Source organism: Pezoporus wallicus, unplaced genomic scaffold (genome assembly GCF_028554395.1).
Source record: "Pezoporus wallicus isolate ANWC-B61680 ecotype Strahan unplaced genomic scaffold, APGP_CSIRO_Pwel_v1 contig_6658, whole genome shotgun sequence".
NCBI lineage: Eukaryota > Metazoa > Chordata > Aves > Psittaciformes > Psittacidae > Pezoporus > Pezoporus wallicus.
Genome location: NW_026642312.1, coordinates 3,924,236 through 3,944,518, shown reverse-complemented (window position 1 = coordinate 3,944,518; position 20,283 = coordinate 3,924,236). Strand labels below are relative to the sequence as shown.

General features: G+C 38.9%; 1 protein-coding gene across 4 annotated transcripts in view; it reads right to left on the bottom strand.

Moving 5' to 3' along the window:
- CTNND2 (catenin delta 2) overlaps nucleotides 1-20,283 on the bottom strand; it is a 645,018-nt gene that overhangs the window by 223,026 nt on the left and 401,709 nt on the right. For all 4 annotated transcript variants that reach the window (XM_057428749.1, XM_057428750.1, XM_057428752.1 and 1 more), the window contains one exon: nucleotides 9,963-10,215. In XM_057428749.1, coding sequence (XP_057284732.1) covers nucleotides 9,963-10,215 — 253 coding nt within the window. The remainder of the gene's footprint in view (nucleotides 1-9,962; nucleotides 10,216-20,283) is intronic.

Genomic DNA, 20,283 nt, shown 5'->3' with positions numbered 1-20,283 from the left:
CTGAACTGCTCTAAAGCCTCTCTTATCAGACCAACTGGCTTCCCATTTTTAATGAAAGAACATATATAATCTTACATTCTTCATAAGGAAGCTTCTATGCAGCACGTCTCTGCTGGTGGGTAGGGTTAGTTTTTTTCATTTGGGCGGGGGGGGGGTGGTTCTTTTAGAAAGGTAGATTCTGGTGCAAATTGTGCAGAAGCAGAAAGGTAACAGATGGTTGCTGGAACTGTGCACAGAAAATGCAGTAGCTGACAGGATCTGTTATCCCTTAGTGGCTGCAGATAAAACCTTTCCAGTTTAGGATAAAGTTTCATTAAAAAAATGCAGCTGCTGACAAATGAAAAAAACCAAACCCATCCACCAGAGAAGACTTTGCAAAGAAGATGTCATCCCACAGAGAAGATTTTATGTATTTAAAAGAACTTATACATACATGAGATGAAAAGCTTTGCTTAAATGGAGGTTCTGCACTTTGGATACCCATTGCAAACTCTGGGCTCAGCTAGGATGGTAAAGCCACAGGAAAAATCAAACCCCCTTCTCCCACTTTTTCCTGAAAAAGCTATCCAGCATCAGAACATCTATAGGACCCTCTGTGTGCCAAGAAGTGTGCAGTCAGAGCTTTGCAAGACATTTGGGAGATATTCCAATGCAGAAAAATTTCAAGCCTTCCCTGTTAAAAGCTATTGGAAGCAATCACAGAACTATAGAGAAATCTCTAAAGGCATAAAAAGAGTTACTCCTTATGAACACCTTATGCAATTATAGGATCATACCAGTGAAAAACAGAGGCCTCTTCTATCCATGAATCGCTGGATGTGAATTACAACTGATAAAACAGATCAAACACTTTATGTCTTCAACTGAAGTAAACTTCATTGTAAGCCAAGATATCCCCACTCTCTTGCAAACAGGTAACTAAGCATGCACTTGCATTTCAGAGATGTGAGACTCAAAAGTACTGAACCAGAAAGGACACAGCAGCAATATAATTCAACCAACAGTAAAGTATCAACTCCACAGAAATACAATAACCTTTAGGCTGCTCCAGGCTCACCCTCTGCCTAGATTTCTAACAGACATCTCCTAGGATTCACTGAAGGCAGGCTGTGACAGACCTGTTCAGCATGGAGTAGTGAAGACTCTGGGGAAATCACAGAGCAGCCTTCTGGTGTCTAAAAGGGGCCTACAAGAAATCTGGAGATTTTACAAGGGCGACAGGACAAGGGGGAATGGCTTTAAGCTGACAGAGGAGAGGTTTAGATTAGACATTAGGAAAACATTCTTTACTATGAGGGTGGTGAGGCCCTGGCACAGGTTGCCCAAGGAAGCTGTGGCTGCCACATCCCTGGCAGTGTTCAACGACAGGCTGGACAAGGCTTTGAGCAACCTGGCCTAGTGGAAGGTGTCCCTACCCATGGGAGGGTGTTGGAAGTGGATGAGCTTTAAGGTCCCTTCCAACTCAAACCAGTCTATGATTTTATTATGTCCTTCCCTTGGGTCCTCCTTGCAGAGCAGCAGCAGCTCCAGCCTCTGCTGCTGGTAACCTGCTGCCACCCATGTCCCCATGTCCAGTGATCACTGGCTGCATGCACGGCATCGCTCTGCCTTTAATACAAGTGGCACAGGATCATCAGGTATCTCCAGCTAGCACTGTTTCCACACAGTCCAATGGGCAGGTCCCCTCTGAGGAGCATGCTAACACTCAGTGCGGTCATAGGCTGTCCCCATGTCACCTTGTGGCACAGGGAAAGTAGTGTCATTTTCTACCTGTTATCGCTAGCTTGCTAGTGTGAAAATCCCAGGTCATGAACATTATACCTAACATCTTACCCACTATCATGTCCCTTGGGCCAAAGGAATCCACTCCAGAACATGTTCCTCTTCCTTTTTTGAGGCATGTTAAGAAATAAAATGGAACACACACACCCCCAGTCACCCCAGCTGATTTAAGGTCAGTTGTTCGCCAGAAATGGTTTGATACGTGAAGATCACATGATATTCTGCACTTCAACCATTTATAAACCAAGAATAAGAGAATCATATACTGCAAAACTGTTGTGGAAATAACCTTGCTGATTTTTTGAGGCATAGAGAAGTAATTCTGTAACGAAACAGCTAGGACTACAGAACTCCAAACACTGTGTGCGAGTTGCAGTTACTAACAACTGTTACTGTGCTGTCTGTATTCCTCCCACTTCCACCAGCACTGCACAGGATCACTTTTCCTTAGCCTCAACACCTATCAGGGCCAAACTTTCAAACTAAGTTTTTATATTTGAGATGCTCAGATTCAGGTAAGTGGAAGAAAAAACACAGCATCAAACAGCATAAAACCAAAAATCAGCCCTCCTCTTTGAAATGTAATATATGAAACAAATACATCATGTCCTGGCACGGAACAAAAGGATTATCAAGCTAACGTCAACTGATTTTTAAAGAACAGAAAAACTGAATTCAAATACTTTAAACTTTTGTAGCTTTTGCTTATTTCCTGAAGTAAATTACTTATTGTGCCCTGGGACAGAGTTTGCACAGCTCCACTGCTCCCCACGTGTGCCTTCTTCCTCCATATTTTTTTACCTTTGGTTATATTCACTCTGTCCTCCTTTCAGTTAAGAAAACCTTTCCACTTCTTTCCAGGACTTCAGCTGTCCAGATCCCTCCACTTCACTGCACAATAAGGATAAACATAACCCCCAAATTATTAGCAGTGGGTGGCAAGCTAAAGAGCCAGTGATCCCACTGTTGCTGCAGTGGCTTAAAAAACAAAGAAAGTAAAAAGAACAAATCACAGTAAGTCTAAAGCCTAGGAGTTTCCCTGGCAACAGTGACTGTAGGATTTTTATGGGATCACTGGTGGCTTCTGCTTCCTAGGAAACTGCTTGTTTAATGCTAAGAACTTTGATGCACCTTTGAATCTCACTTGTTCAATTGAGCTCCTGGAGCGGGGCAGTGGAGTGGGGTGAGAAAGAACGATAAAAGTGAAAGCGGTGGAGATAACCAGAGAAAGAAAGGCTGGGGGGTCAGACTTTGTTCCCATTAGGTTCTGATCTTGAGTGGGCTGGAGAAGCTCAGTCTATTCCTATCTAACATTTTTAATCTACATAGAGCTAGGGCTCTTAAAGTCAGGCTCTTAATTTATAAAAGCTATAAAGTTCTGCTAGAAACTAATAAAAGTTGTTGATAATTCCCTTCATCATTTTTAGCTCAACTCTATATGAGAAACATTATTTCAGCAAACTCTTGGTGTTACTCTTACAGAAATCTCCTGCACTCTCAATGCATTTTGTACAAAGGCCACAACATTATTTGGCTTTTGTTCCCTGCTTATAAAATACTTGCGCAATATCACATTCAGGTCCAGCTTCAGAAACTAATAACCTCTGCACAGCAATTTATGTCTCAGTGTTGAGGATGACTTCCAGTTGTGCTTTTTTTAATAAGAAAATTTGAAATGATGTGTCCTTATTTTTGCAAGCTTCAAAATTTTCCCATTCATCTTCCCTGTCCTAACACATTTCCTTCCCCTCTCTTCCCTCATGTCTCCCATGAAAGTAAGACCAGGATTAACCTTTGAACTTCAAAACCCCTTAAAATTTCACTTCCTCTTAATGTCCCTGTGACCAGTAAGATCATTACTATCCATTTGGCTGATGGGATGTCCAAGAGCTACTACTGAGAAACTTCTTGTGTGGTTTATCTTGCCAGCAGATTGTAACAGCTTACATGAGCCCAGTAAAGCCTGAAAGTATCGTTCTTCCCCAAGATTTTAATGTCTGCTTGGAAAATAGTACATTTTTTGGCTCTTAGAGTCTGTCATCACAGAAAGGCTCCACACAGATTTCGCATCTGCTGAAGTTTGCAAATGAGCCACAGGATACAGAGCAAAATGTGTGACAAATAAAGGCAGAAGCTGCATGGAGACATATATTCACTATTAGAAGCCCAGTTATGCTGCTCAAGAACCAGAAATGCTGTATGGACAGTACAAGAATAAAGTACACTGTCCACCTGCTTCATCCTGGATGACTGAAGCCAAAGGGACAGAAGAAAAAGAAAGAATTAAAAAAAAGCCAAACCCCCAACCCAAACAGATTAGGAAAGAAACAGTGGAAAGGGCTTTGTTGCTCTTCTTCAAGTGGCAGACCAGCATTATTCAAGGGGCAAAGGGTAAATTATAAATTTGTCCAAAAAGGAAACACTGGTCTTGCTTCTTCCCTCAGCTACTTCATGCCAAGTTGACACCTGCATGGACCAGTTAGCTCCTTGTTTATTTTGCCATGCTGAAGCTGGAACTTAACATCCTCCAGGAAAGTCTTTTCCAGCCAAGGCTTCCAGCTAACTAAGTCTCCTGAAATCCTAATTTAACAAACTGCAGGATAGTCTATGGATTCCCACCCCACCTACTTTAAGGAAGTAGGCTTCATCCTTAGTTACCTACAGCAGGAAGGGGAAACAGATTGCTGTTTATTTTACCAGACCTGCTATGTTTTCTTAAATCTATTTTGTAGTAAAACTATTTTTAAGTAAAATTCACATCTTCTATGTAGGATCTGTATGAGGAACTGCAGTTTGCTCCAGAGTTGCTATTCTTGAATTTGGTGTATTTTTGTGCTGTTTAGACTGTTAAGATTTATTTTCTTTTAGGGTCAGTTTTTCATACTCAGAGGAGTATACATTAAAGCCTGAGAGACTGCAATTTTTATGCAGGAAAATAAACTAGGCATTCCCATGCTGAATGAAATATATACTTAAACTACAAAATGAGCACTCTGAAACACCATCTGCTTGGTTTAACCAACACAAAGGGCCTGGCCCATGTAAATTTGTTGCAAGTTATTCTTAGCAGGGTATTAGCAGGACCTAGGAAGCAGAACCACTTCTGGAGGTAAGCCTGCACTGCCAAACGTTTACATGCTCAGATCCACTAGAAGCGTATTTCCCATGGCTTCTCCCCACCTTTGGAAAATCACCTCCTCCTATACTCTTAATTTCAGATAAGAGAGGCCTTTGAAAACTACTGAGTAAAAAGGAGAGCTGTCTATCACACATTGTATCATACAAAACTGGCGGTTGGTCTGCAAGCCCTCTTCTGTCTTGTTCAGACCAGGAATATGAACTTCAAGCCTATACTTCTTGGGTTACAGAGTTAAACCAGAGACCAACCAACAGCCTTCTAGATTCTGAAAAGCAAAGCCCACAGCTCAGGAGTGACCACAGCAGTCCTGCCCAGTGTTGCCACCAAGTGTATGGTAGTCACAAATGGCCTTCTACCCCACCGGAAGTTTCTTTCTGAAGGGGACAATCTTTCCCAAAGAAGCTACCAGACACATTCCCACCAAGACGTTCAATCTCCCACACATGCAGGTTTATAATGTTGTTTGCTTACCTTGTTACACTGTTTGAGTGCCTGGCTGCTATACAGATTTACAGTAGACTAACAGTATTAACACTGAGACAATCCTTGGAACAAAGTGAGATTAAATACGCAGCGAAGACTCCTGCAGAAACATTTATCTTTTAACAGGCTATGTTTCAAATTCTGCATGCTAATCTCATAAGCAGTTTTACTGGAGCACAGAAATTTAACTAGAGTTTATTTTACTTCTATCAGTTTTCCTACAGAGTAGGAAAGCTCTTTTGCCTGTATTTTGCAAATGGAACTTATTTTTGGAAAAAGCAAAAAAGGAAGGAGGAAGAAAAAAAGAAAGAAAAAAGATAAGTTCTGAAATTTACAGCTCACACAAAATGTTCTGATCTAATTTATTTTCTCTCATAAGTGGAAAGAAAGCCAATTTAAAAGTTTGGGAGACAGACAGAGAGCATCATCATCTTCTGCTTAGGAGGAAATTAAGGCCAATAGAGGTAATGAAATGGAAAGTTGACTCTGAAAGCACAGAACAGAGCACAGACACCTCAGAGTATCACAGTTAAATCACGCAATACCAGGAAAACTCTCTCTGCTGACCTATACCTAGGAAGTTCTGAAGGTGACAACCACTACAAGATAGTGACTTTCAAAAAATTCGGTTTTCTTGTAAAGCTGCTATATGATTCTACTACTAGTGTGTGTGGGGGGTTGATCTGGTTGCTTTTTTCTTAAGTAAGAACCAAATCATTATTGTGCTCTGCTCTATAATGAATAATGCACAGCTTCATTCACCAAATTACCCCATTTCTCCTGAATAGCTTTAGAGGTTCTGAAACACATATTGGCAAGGGGGATGCCATAAAGTAAAACTGTAACTGTAGATCAATATACAATATAAAAATTGGCATTTGAACTCCGAAATTCATTTTGGCAGCCTTAATAGAGTGTATTCTACGTAATTCTTGCTCTTGACTGAGCTTCTTGACAGCTTCTTTACAGGAGAAGGCGTGTGTATATTGATGTAAAAATACAAACAGCTAAGAAGAAAACTCACAAAACAATGAAGGAAACATATTGACTCAACCCATCAAACCAGACCCACGAACAAGCAAAACCAATGTTACCGCAAAACTTCACTGGTATGTATTTGACCAAAGAATGTTAAAATTATATATTTTTCATCTGTTATGCAGCAAGTGTGATTAATTAAAAAAAAATAGGTAATTTACATATATTTGCCAGGTTCATATTTTGGAGCAAAAACTGCAAGGCACACAGACAGACAATTGGATGCCAGCATTTCAATTCCTAAAGTTCCCCACTTCCCCTAAAGTCTAGGAACAGACAAACCTTAGGTAATTCGTTGGTGCCAAGGGCCAGATTAATCTTTCCTAAATGAAAGAAGGCTGGAAAATATCACATAACCATGTATTTCTGATCCTTTAAGATACTTTAAAATACTCATGAGGTCTCTCAATCACAGCTCAGCAGGAACCAAAAGCAAGACAAAAACTAGAAAACCAATACTGCAGTCTTTCCCCCTCTCACTACACCACTTTTTCTTATAAGAGATTATGGCATGGACCAGTATATACTGCAGCCCCACTGTGTATTTCTCTTCCTTTTTTGACATGAACTAAACATAAAAGAATGCTCTGAAGAATCATTCTGTAAATTATCTTTGATACTGAACTCTTCTGTTTTCTATCTGAAGAACTTAAGTTTAATTTCTGACAGGTGATAAGAGGCTTACTTCTTTTTTAAGTAAGAAAGCCTGAGACTCTCCACAAGATGCACACAGTTTTTACTACTGTTACCTGAGCTCCTATCAGCTAACAGCCTACTTGCGTGAATTAAAATTTATCCCCTATGACAAACTTGATAAAACATGGCTTGAAACTTCATGAAAATAATTTTTGTCCTAAGCTTTAAATTAATGAACACGAAACTGCATTTTATGACAGCTAAGTGATGCAGAACAGATGTTGAGCTAAGATTTAATTTGCCAAATATCAGTTCAGAACACGTATGTGAGACTGGAGTACTAGCAGTTCAAACTACATAGTGAAAACAATGGAAAAGATTTGTCAACTACATCAGTGCCTGCCAACCATTTTCTGGGACTTTAGATGGAAATTCCGCCTGAAATGAAGAGTCCAGAAAATAATGTTTGGTTTTAGGCATGCTAATTACTTACTGGGAAGCCTATGTTCTCTTCTGGATGTCTCTTTCTCATCTTGAGCTGATGGACATCGCAAATGCTAATCAAACCCCTGTAATTGGGATGCTTTTGTCCTGCAGATTTTCCTCTTCCCGTGAGCCTTTGTTTGGACCTCTGGTTGAACAGGTAGGCTCAGTGTCTGAAAATGATGCCTGCCATTCCACTCCATGATTCATGTCAGTCACAAAACACCCCGACCAACCAGCCAAACAAAGCAGCAGTAGGTCTGTAAGGAAACTCAAACCTTATCAGTTGACAAAGTCCATCTGCTGACCAACATGTTCATTTTTTTCTTGCTGTGGAAGGTATAAATTGTAACCCTTTGAGGAATCAGTGCAAGTTAATACAGCCATTGAAAGTCTTTTGTATTTGGGCCATGTTTTCCTTTTCCTAATTATACCTCTCATTTGCTACCCTAAATAATTCCCGTCTTTCCATAATATTTTTCCAAACATCTGGAAAATCTTCTGTCACCTCCTTTCCACACTTGTCATTTATCTATGTTTTTGTAACCTTTCCATAGAAATCAGGATGTTGGAAGTCTTCTGATTGCTTTTGTTGCTTTTCATCAAACTCCTTCCAGTTTTTCAATGTCTTTCCAATAGCTGCATGGTCAACAACTGCTGTAGGCCACAGATATTCACAAACCAGACTGCCTAGGTGGGCTATAGTTATTTTACTTGCATAAATCAATACTCATGAATGCAAAAATGATATCACAGGTTGAAAAAGAAGCAAAAAGCAAGCAAATGAAAAATTTGCAAAAAGGAAGCCTTCTTTTACATATCCTGTACTAACTATTTTTTAACACTTTTGAAGTGATAGATTGCAACTGAACAGAGATGGCTCTCCCTAAAAAGATATTGTGTCTAGGACCTGTAGAGATACTGTAAATATGTCTTCCCTGTCTCAGCGGAATAGTGCCTTCAACATCATCATGCTTCTCCTAAAAACATCTCATGTAGATTACAGTCATTTTCTCCTCTGGTTTACTGCACTCCTAATGTAGTTTTCTTTATATCTGACCACAAGACAATGACAGAGCAAAGCTCCTTCTATATGAGCTTTTATATTCTGGAATACAATATTATCAAAATACCAAGGTTTCATACAAAGACTTGTTTCCCTCAGGTTACCAACGTTTGCTCTGGGGCAGGGGCAGGAAGGGTAGGATTTTAATTTATATTTTTCAAATTTCTGGAGAAAAACCTAAGGGAGGGGGAAAGTTGAAGACAAGTTTTCTCAACAAGTAAAACTCTGTAATGCCATAAGCAGCTGCATGCAGCGTGTTTCTGATGCACCATAAAATTTAGCTGTTGTGTTCCCAGGTGGACAGACAGAGAGGACCGCTACAATGCTAAACAAGCAGAGAGATCAGGTTGTGAATGTTTGGGTTTTCTTTAATGCAGGCAAAGAAGTCTTTTCAAACTATTGCTTGAACATTTCCAGCAATTTTGTTGGTGGCAAATTTCTGGGCTCTCCTATTGCTACATTACGTTTAGAAAAAGAAGTAAAAAGTAACAATATAAAAAAAAAAAACAAACCACATTATCTAGCACAGAAAAACCTTGTGTAAATTAACACTTTCCACAAGTTTAATTAAAAGTCACCAAAGAGACTTATTTTATTTTCCATTAGAAAACAGAACAAAAACCACTAAATGCATTATCATAGAAGTCGAAGAAAACTCTCTAATTAATCTGCCTGCTAGGAGTTTTTTCCTTGCACCTTCCCATGGTATTTGAGGAAGGTCATGCCTCACAGCAACATTAAAAGTTGCACTATATATTTCAAAAGCACGCACATTAACAACCATTTCCACAAAGCTGTAACATACACATTCTGTTACCATGTACTGGCATTGGAAGCCTGCACAACACACAGGGTGAAGCAGAAGCCTGATTACATGATCAGGCTTTCACTTTGCTCAGTCTCATTGCCCAATACCAGAATATCCCTTTCTGCCGCTTTTATGAATATTAACTGCAGACAAACCAAGAACTCTTACAACTTCTGCCCACGAAGCAACTTGAAAATCCAATCCACAATGGTTAAAGTCAAGAGTCATACCACTCCCATTTTCACAGAAAATTACTTTTCTTAAGCTTTTGAAGGGTGGTGCTACTGAAAGCAGGCTAAACACGCACATTCTAGAGCATACCTATCATTTCATTTCACAGAAGAGCTCGTGAGAGCCTTCCAAGGGAAAGCATTAGGACAAAGCTGTTACGCAAATGAAATCTTTCACATTCTGTCACAGGGTTGTTTTTTTTTTCATATTCAACAGCAGAAATACACAAAGCAAATCAGAATTAAAAACCTCTTCACAAGCAAGAAACAGTAGTAGACAATGAAGGTTTCACCCACCTGGGATCTTTCTGAATGCTATCAATGGAAGGTGACCTAGCCAAGGTCCCTTCAGGTGGGATGGCTGGCCCAGATTTGCTGTATGGTGATTCAACAGAAGGACAATACTGCAGCTGTCGGTAGGGGTCTGCGTAATTGGAGGCTGGGCCGGCTGCATAGCTGGCCCTCTGGAAGGTCGCTGTTGCGTTCTGTGTGCCGTGTTGACTGCCTGTGCGCTGTAAGGGTACGGAGTCGACACCAGGGGAAGATGGGGCTACGACAGGAAAGTAGGGACAAAGTAAAAAATTGAGGACCTGTTCACAGAAATGGTTAACCAGGTCTAGGCAGAGGAGAAAAAAACCAAAACACACACATATAAAACAGGGGTTCAAAAAAAAAAAAGAAAATGAGGAAAAAAAAAGAACAAGCAACATTGTAATTTTCAAAACCACTGAAGTAAATAATCGTTAAACGAATTTCTAAATGACATGCTGCTTCTGGACTAGAAGACCTTTACACCAGTTAAGCAGACTGTAGCAGTGCTTTTCTCTAGGAGTTTTAACTCTACTAACCTGAAATGAAAGAAGTGCAGAAGCAGCATAGGAACAGTCAAGCTAAGACTCAAAACCACCACTGAGTGAGGCTTTTGCAGTTCTTACAGGGGTGGAGGTCAGTCAGATGCCCCAACAGAGTCCAAACTGAGATGAGTGGCTCCATAGGAGAAGAAATAGGCAGCCACAGACGTCCCAGATTTGTAGTCCTGGTATGCATAAAGCAGGTAAAACCAGACAGCTGCTACTAAGAGTGGCTGCGTATGCCTCATTGACCCATCTTCTGCATATTTCATCTTAAGTAAGGCTTAGGGAAGTGCTACTGCTAACTTAGTTTGAAAAAGAGATAAGCACAAGCAGATGTCTTAATGCATGCCAGCAATGGCTGTGCTCACATACCACAGCTCAAGATTAATGCATTAGCAGTTCTGAATGGCTAAACCAATAGATTTAAACTGACTTAACGCTTTTGCAACTCAAAAACCTTACTAATCTCTCTTGTAGCCCATTATCTTTCTGTTGCAGCACCATGTACTGCAGATCCAGTCTGCTTTATGATTCTTATTAAACATGCAATATTTTTTAACCAAGTCCAGTTAATAGCAAATGGATTATCACTGTACAGGCCACAGGACCAATAGCCACATGATCTTTATCCTGGAAACAAATACAAGTTAAGTACTGGTTCTGCTCAGAAGGAAATTCAGACTGTTTGAAGTGGCACATGAACTGATGGTGGCTCCCATTTCCCCTTGTCCCAAGACGAGTACTTTTGCCATGAGAAGTGGGCTCAGGTCCGTGACTATTTTTACTTTGGTCAAATTCACATACTAATCTGTAGGCAAAACCGCATATTCAAGAGACAGGTTTGCATATATAGATTTCCCACTCATTTCTCATTAACATGCACATTTCCATTTTAAGAAAATATTTAATATATTATAGGTCCATGACAGTGACTTTAAGTATTTTATCTCAAAGTTACTCTCAAAGTCAGCAAATGAATTACAGTGAGCTTTAAATGTAATTACAGCAGTTTTGATCGATTTAGTACTTGTCAAAGTTTCAACACCTGGAAATCTTAAATTTGTATCAAATCTTTGCTTATTTTTTTTTATTAGGGTTCTGAAGTATGTAATTTTACAATAGAAGTATCATCTTACAGATGTCTTACAAACACAGATAAGTAAGATCACTCACTTATCTATTGCCCTGAAAGTGTTCAAGACAGGCTGGATGGGGCTTTGAGCAAACTTGTCTTGTGGAAGGTGTCCCTGCCCATGGCAGGGAGGTTTGAACCAGATGATCTTTAAGGTCCCTTCCAACCCAATCCAGTCTATGATTGTATTAACTTTTATATATATAGCAACATTTTACAAGTATTGCTCTTGTTTAATTGCTAGTATATTTCCTTGAGAAATGAGTAATAAGACACATACAGGCCTTTACATAAAAATACATCAGCTAAAATACAATAACATTAGCATACGGAAACATCCCATGCACAAATCATGCTAAATCCAGTGTTAGGAAGACACAAGGAAAACATCACATTTTAACAGAGAATACACACAGTTCAAACCCAAATTTGGTGCCTTGTGAGAAAAAGAGTAAAAAAACAAATTAGAGAAAATACTGGAAATATTTTCAAATGAAAAAGCAAAAATGTAATTGCATACTGATATAGCATACTCTTAGGTGCTGTCACTTCACAGAGTATGCTCCTAACTTTTGACACATTATAGGGGGGACTGCAAAAGACCCTACAACACTAATACTGCTGAAAACAAAAACTTCATTGTAATGTAGATTGCCATCTTTTCCCTTTCTCTCCTTTTCAAGACAGTTCAATGGGAACAGTGTTTGTTTAAAAATGATTTGAAAACTTTTTTATTCTCTCCTTTGCCTTCTTATCAAAATAAGTATTTATATGAACTGAAACTAGCTGTCACCCTAACACCTACATGCTTTTTCGAGTCACTCTGATTCGCTTCTCAAATTATCTTTCTAGCAGACTGTTACTTCCTTTTTAATTTTATCACAATGAGCACAGAAGTGCCATAGCCAGAATATGAGAATGAGACAAATCTACAACTTAAACATTCACAAATAAGCTTGCTTGGCCAGTGTTACCCAGATCAATTAAAACCAAAACAAAAAGCTTTAGAGTAGCTTCTACATCCAACTTGACAACAGTCACCTTCATGAACTGTAAAAGGGTCAAGCTTTAGCAGACATTTGCACACAGTAATTTTAATGTAAAACTGAAGCAAATCCATCTCCTGCCAATATGCTACTTGCTCAAACGAGTCCTTCTGGCAGCCAGACTTACTGAATGAAGTGTGACTCTTCTCACTATGCCAAACTGTCTCTTGAGATCTCCCTTCTATTTAGCTATTGGAACAGCAAACCATAGAGATTATTAGACATCTATTAAAATAAATACATTCAGAAGACCATTTGCCTCACCCAGCAAAATTAAAACTTCTAGTGAGCACAGGGGTATCCAAAAAGCACACAGCCGGAGTGGACCAGAAAGTATTCATGTACCAGCAAAGTTTGTAGATGGCCATGCAACCTTTCTATGCGTTTTTATCTCGAAGACACTTATCCTTTTCTCTAACTTCCATATTCGACTCTCCTCTTAAGTTCAAGGCAGCTACAACTTGCCTAGAGTCAGCTCAGCATGGGTAAGACACAACACTACTTTTGACAAGGATCAAGGTTCTGTCCCAGCAAAGGAAGAGGGGTGGGAAGGAGTTGTAACAGAAGTGGTTTCTGGAGAAATAGATTGCTTTCACCTCTCCCAGAACCAGGCACCACCCCCTGTTGCCCGGGGTCTATTCTGCCTGTGCATAAAGGCAAAACCAAAAGTCAACCAGACTGTGAAGGAGCAGGTCAAGTTTTGTGGATTTCTTGACTCACTGCTGATTTAACAAGCTTAGAGAAAAAGGTGTCCACAAGTCTAGACCTGCTTCTGGTCTTCAAAAGCTCCCAAACTGATCAAGATTAAAATCAAATAAACAAAGGCCTCAAAACTGTACTTATCCTGTGTCTTGCTTTATCAAAGTGACCATCCATGACAGTGTTGCTTTTAATAGTGACTGCTGCCACACTTTTTAAAAACTTAGATGGAAATCAGCGGTTTATGTCAGTTAAGTCTCTCGAGTTCTTATAAATCAAAGAGAAAGAAAAGCCCCTGCTAACTATAATGAAAACTCTTTTGGACCATCAGGTCCAAAGACCTGACATATGCCCTGATTATGGCTATCTTGATTGCAGAAATAGCATATGGAAAAAGCAGCCTTTATACTTTCCTACAGCTTTTGCATAGTATTAACGAAGACAGAGCAACTTTTAGATTAATGCTGAAAATTTAGGTGTATCACTAAATACGCTCACAGACTCATGATGAGGTACTCAGAAATTCAGATTTTGTATCTTCTTTTCAAATCTGTAACATCTCTAGAAACAACCAACAAAACCCTAAAGGAAAGAACACGCTGATTTAGGCAGGAATACTACTGCACCATAGCTCAGTATTTTAGGGAGATCAGATTCACACAAGAACTGCTAAGTTGTTCAGACTTTGTGTAAGTCAGGGGGCATTTTGCCCTTTTAACATACGTTTAAGATAAGACCTTCAGAACAGATCAACTCATTTATGAGACTTATGTTGCTACACTTTCTTGCCAAAAATTACTTTGCTGGTGCTGCTGTTTCATTTGTGGGTATTACCTTATAAAATTTTCCTCTTATGATTCTATATTAGACATTCAGCTCCAGTGTTAACTTTCTCCTTGTGCCTTTCATACAGATTCCACAATTCCTTACTTTTTTTTATTATGTTTTTTTTTCTTCACTGATTTTGCATCTGCAGTTGATTCTTAATCTGGGGTGAAAGTTGCAAATTGGATCCCACTAAGTTGTTCTTTTAACGCAATGTATGTTCACCATCCCTTTGTGAGTGCATAGATTATAATATCATAAGATGATGCAGATTTGCTTCTGCTGGCAGCAAATATATAGGAAGATTTATAAAACAAATACCTTTCCCATCTAATACACCACAAAAATAACACTATGCATTCTCTGTCAAGTAGGAAACAGAATTCATCAAGTCTGGGGATACAGCACTTTTTATCTCTAAATTTAAGTGAGTGTTTTAGAGCATGCACCAGCTTTTTTGCAACAGCAGTTTAACAAAATAGCTTATAATCAAGCTAGGAGTAAATCAGCAATCCAAAGTAACAAGCACATGCAGTCAAATTTAACACTGTTCAAGATGTATGATAATACATATATTATATAGTAAGTTTTCTTAACAGTCACTTTCTTTTAGCAGCACTTTCCCACATTGGAAGTGTAATATTTTGGAGAAATATATGACTGGGGAAACGTGAAAATGTTTACCAAAAGGGGAAAAGACCAAGCCCAAACCATAATTGATATTAACAATTATCTCTATGTCATGATTTTAGGAAGGCACTATCATTCCTCTGTTCAAAGTACACATGCACAAGGAATTTCATATTTTAAACATGAAAATTGAGAGCAGAACGAAAAACCTCAAACACTGAATGATTTCAAGATACTAGGCTGTCATTTAGATTTAAAATCTAGGATATTATGCAAATATCAACACCACAGAAGTCCTCTGTAGCTTGACAACTTTGCTACCTAAGGTCTTGTCAAAACAGGAAAAAATGCAGTCAAAAGCACTACAACTTCCTTTTCCTCATTTTCCACTTTCTCCTTCCTTACTTCTCCATACTCTTTATTTTATCCTATATAGTTGCAATCAAAAATCCAGTGTCCAGATTCTGAGCCAGAGGGAAATAAAAAGAACCTGTCAGTAAATCTTCCTTTGCTCCTCACAGGATGGGCTCTTCCCTGTCCAGCCAGCCTTTTAGGGCTTCCAGGATCGCATCAAACTCTACACAGCTATTTGGAAAAGCCTCTTTCCCTGTTATCTCTATGTCCTCTCCCTCTCTCACTCAGCTACTCTTGCTCCCCCTAATTCTTTCTGTTGGCTCCAGCTTCTTCCAAAGGTTCATATTTTGCGTATGTTGAGGGAGCTACAACCTCCTTCCCTCAAGTCAGCTCCACCACGCTCAGCTCAGTACCTTCAACAGCCCAGTATGGCAAATCAATTAGTTAACAAGCTCATTCACACCTCCAGCAGCTGCAGAACACTAAGCCTAATGAAGACCATATACATAGTGAAAGCACTTGTGTGCCTCAGGAACGAATCATTACCCATTTGCTATTTGATTCTTTCAAAAAGATCTTAAAATCATCTCATGATCATTGATGTATTTACATGCCACTGTTCTGCGGAGAACAGCTCCTTGCTTCATGGAAATCAAAATATCACTTGTGCTCTGCATATTGTTATGTTCAATAAATCCTCTTCCGATGCACAACCTGAAAATCTTTGGTTCTTCAGTCTTCAAAGATGCTACTGCACTGATGTATGCTTTCATTTTGATTTTCTAAGAGCGTTCATTAGATCTGATGCTAATTGTTACAATAAGGCTGAATGTTCCTTTGCTTAGAAAATGATGCATTTTCATAATGCAGAAAGAATCAGTAGAAAAAATGCTGCTTCCTCAGTTTCTGAGCTATTCTTCTGTCTACAAAGCAATCTGGTCACTTTGAAGGCTCCTTGTGTCTATATTGTTCTACTTCAGTTTGCGCATTCTCACATTGTCTGTGTCTAAGTTTCCTTGTTATGCGTATTTCTTGTTTAAAATACATACCTTTTTTTCCTTTTATTGAACAGTTCCATCGGGGGAAGACATGTAACTGCCACTGCCTAACCCTCAGCATATGGAATAATTTTCTTAATCACCAATTTAGACTTGGCATTTCTTTGCTAGTAATTACTTTACTTATGAGTTTAAGTATGCAATTAGCTGGAATCGATCTGAAATTACCTAGTTCCATTAGGGTTAGTAACAGAAGCTAATACATACGTTATGAATAAAGTAATCAATAAGGATTTTTGTACCTCTAAAGTAAATTTTAATTAAGAAATAGGTAGACAAGTGATTCAGTGAGAAGCAATGGTGACAGAGTTTGTGTTTTAGAAATTTGTATTTCAGTTCAATAGATGACTGAGATGAACAAGTTCCAATTAAGGTTTATCTGCAGCTCTGCTTGATGAAACTTCCGTGAAACCCGAAACCAAAATCTGAACACAGTCTCTTCCACAGCCAGGTCTGTTACAAGGCTTCACTGCTATGCCCAACCTCACAACCCTGCACCCACAACTTTCTTAAATTCTACATTCTTCTTTCCCCTCACCATCAGTTGCCAAAGTTATGGGGTGTCCATCCTGGTAATACAGCCTTTATCTCAAAAGCATATATAGCTAAATCATAGTTTTGAAATACAGGTAGTCTGAGGGAACACTAAGGTTTTATGTAGATATTAGGATTCCCCAAGCAACTATATATTTGCAATTATTTCAGATTCCCAGCTCTCTTGACTCAAGACAAAAGCGACTTCCTTTCTTCTTTACAACCGAACAGGGCAGAAGTCATGTTTTTCAAGCGTTCAGTGTTAAAAAATATACCACTTCTTTCCACCTCCAGGAACTGACTGCATTTTAAGTCTGCCAGATTCTAATCTCCACTAATATATGCAACTTCCATTCTCAGACTCAGCTTGTAGCATGTTTCAGTGATGCTGCTCTTCACAAAAGAAAAAGGTGTGTCCACATAATGTGATAATTGGATGCCAACTTCAGTTGCTAAAGGTGTTATGCCAAGATCTTTTCTCAGATTGTCTCCTTTCTCTTCAGTTGCAACCCCCAATCTGGGGAGAACATGCAGTTGACTTGTGTTACATGAGCATTAAACAGGGAAAGTAACAACTGTCAAGGTCCTTAAAATCCACTGCCCTCTCAGAATTTCATTACACCAGTTTCCTCACTAGAGATAAAATTAATCTCTGAGCAATGGCACTATACAATATATGCACATCACCTTCCTCTTCCTTGTATACTTGACATTGTACGTGTGGGACATAAGGACCATAATGATTATAAAACCTGATCACAGACCATACAACTGCACACAGACCAGCATACTGCAACTAAATTTCTGTTTTCATTCCAAATTCACCTTCTCTTGAAACCCCTCTGTTTAAAGTTTCCTGTCCAGCTGGCCAACATAGAACACATGGACAAAAGTCACAATCATTATTAAAAGAATGTATTATGAGACAGTAACAGATTAACAGCCTGCACTGGCTCATGCTACAGCCATCAAGCACATGGATGTCTTACTCAGATTTTGACTTCTCCCTATTTAATACCCTATAATCCTAAGTAACTGAAAGGATAATAACTGGTATTTTTTAGAACAGCTTACTAAGCTTCAGCTATTTTAATTAACAGTTTCCACTCTGGAGTAGAGAGTTACTTTACTATTAAGTTAAACACTTTCGCACTGCATTGCCAGACCATGTGATACATGCACCTTAACCATTAACCTAACTTCTGCAAATGATAGTTTGAAAGTTGCAGGACCCATTAGAGTAAACCCAAACTTTATTGAACACTTGCTGTACTTTTAAAAACTCCAACCTTAAACACCAACTGCTGAAATTATAGAACAGACTACCTCTAAAAGGAGACAGTTTTATATTAAAAAAAAAAAAAAAAAAAAAATTACTGTTTGAGAAACAAACCAACCAACCAACCAAAAAATAATGGGCTGGTGAGTTTTTAAAAAGTGCCTTTAAATATAATGCTGCAGAAAAAATGATCCTTTAACACAAAAGCATTATTCATCTTGAAGACATTACTGGCTAGTTACCCCTGGCACAGCATTATGGTTTTATTCAGCAAAGATTTATCAAAAGATTTACGAAAGGTGTTTGAATTCCTTCTGATTTCATGAATGACAACCTGTATTTTGACACAACACTGAAGTAAATAAAATGAACACAGTCCTGCATCACTAAAGCCTGATGTGATGAGGCTTTAACCTGAGACTACACCTGTACGGTAAATAGATCATAAATACACAGTTTCTGGCACACAGCAGACACTGCATTTTCTCCATAGTGGCAGATGAGATTTACAGGGTATGTACTTCCCTGACCAAGATTTTATAATCACACTTCTTTTTCAGTAGGTAGCAAGTGTCAAGGGACATCTGAGAAGCATTCAGGCACGCTCCAAGTCAATCTTCTATCGAAAAAGGAAAATGGAAGAATTGGAAAATGTAGAGAACAAAACACAAGCTTCTGGAGGTATCCTCCTGCTTGTGTCACACAAGAAGGAGGTTGTGGATACCAGCCATTTTAAAAGGTTTCTATTCTGAGCAATAGTGAAATCTCAGGTGCTTTCAGATAGGTACAGTTCCTCGATGTAACTCAACCATGGACTTAATACTTTGAAGCTATGAATATATATTTGGAGAAAGGCTTCTCCACTATAAGTGGGATATTGCTCACAGATTACAAATGTGGCTCGGCAGGTTTTTCACCTCCTGCCACTTCCCTTCCTCTCTCATTGCTCTTTGTCCACAGCTTTACAACGACCACTGGATACCAGTGAAGTTGAAAACAGTGTCTTCTATTATACTCCTGCCAAAATTTTCATAGCAAGTAAAATTAAAAATACTTCTCAGAGAAGATGACACTGTACCTGCAAAAAGAATCAGCTAAAAACATATATGCAATGATATAACACAGATAAGGCTGTATCAGACATCCTGGATCTGTTGAATGAAATGGGATTATGAGTTGGCATTGCTTTGAGGTGATTTGTTATTCACTATGTAGATCACTAAGGTATTTTCTGCTCAATTTACTTTGTACTGAAGATTTGTTCCCTACTTGTTTCCTGTAATTCTCTCTCCCAAAGCAGTGTTATCAAGTGGATGTCACTTAGGAATGCAGGTCTATTATCATAACTTTACCAAACTGATAAGCAATGGTAGGAATAATTTTTCCTTCTAATTTCCTTGAAAACATTATGTCCTATAGCCAGAACTCCATACTGTGTGATTTAACAGCATGATCTTCAATTAATCTGCAGCTGTAGCATCAGAGCACAGTGACAAAACAGAAAAACCCAAACCTGTCCCCTAACCAGTGAAAAACTCCACAACCTAAGCAGAAAGAAGCGGTATAGTATTTATAACCTAACTACTGCACCTTATGACTAAACAACAACTAAATAAAGATTTGAGAAGCACTATAACTGACAAAGGGTTTAATCCAAAGGGGGGCAAGTCAAAGCTGTTCCTTCTGTTGCTCCTCCTGCCTGGCTGAATTGACAACTTTAAAAATAAATAAAGATATATTTGAGACCAAGATTCCCTTCTTACTGTCAAATGAAGTATTTTAATACAGGAACTAGCATGTAAACAGGTAATTCCTCCTTATTAGCTAGAAGTTGCTCTGAAACCAAAGTAAAACTGTACCAAACTACTCAATGATGCTCAGTGTAAGAGTCTGAAAACACCTAACTGCATGTACACAGAAAATATTTTTTCCCCTTTAACCCCCTTGAAATTCCTTTTCTTCATTAATCTGAAGTCTATGGAATGACAAGTGATACATCTGATGACCTAAATTCCATTTCCATGATGAGAAGAAATACTAAAACGATGTGGGAAAGGACGAGATAGCTGTAGGGCAACTAGGATATGAACTGCTCTGTAGATGCTGCTACTGGTGATGTGCAAGGCTTGAACTCACAGACTGATTCCAGAGCTGAAGTTAGGTGGCTGGGACAGCTTGCAGCAGAAAGCTGTGAACCCTCTATATAG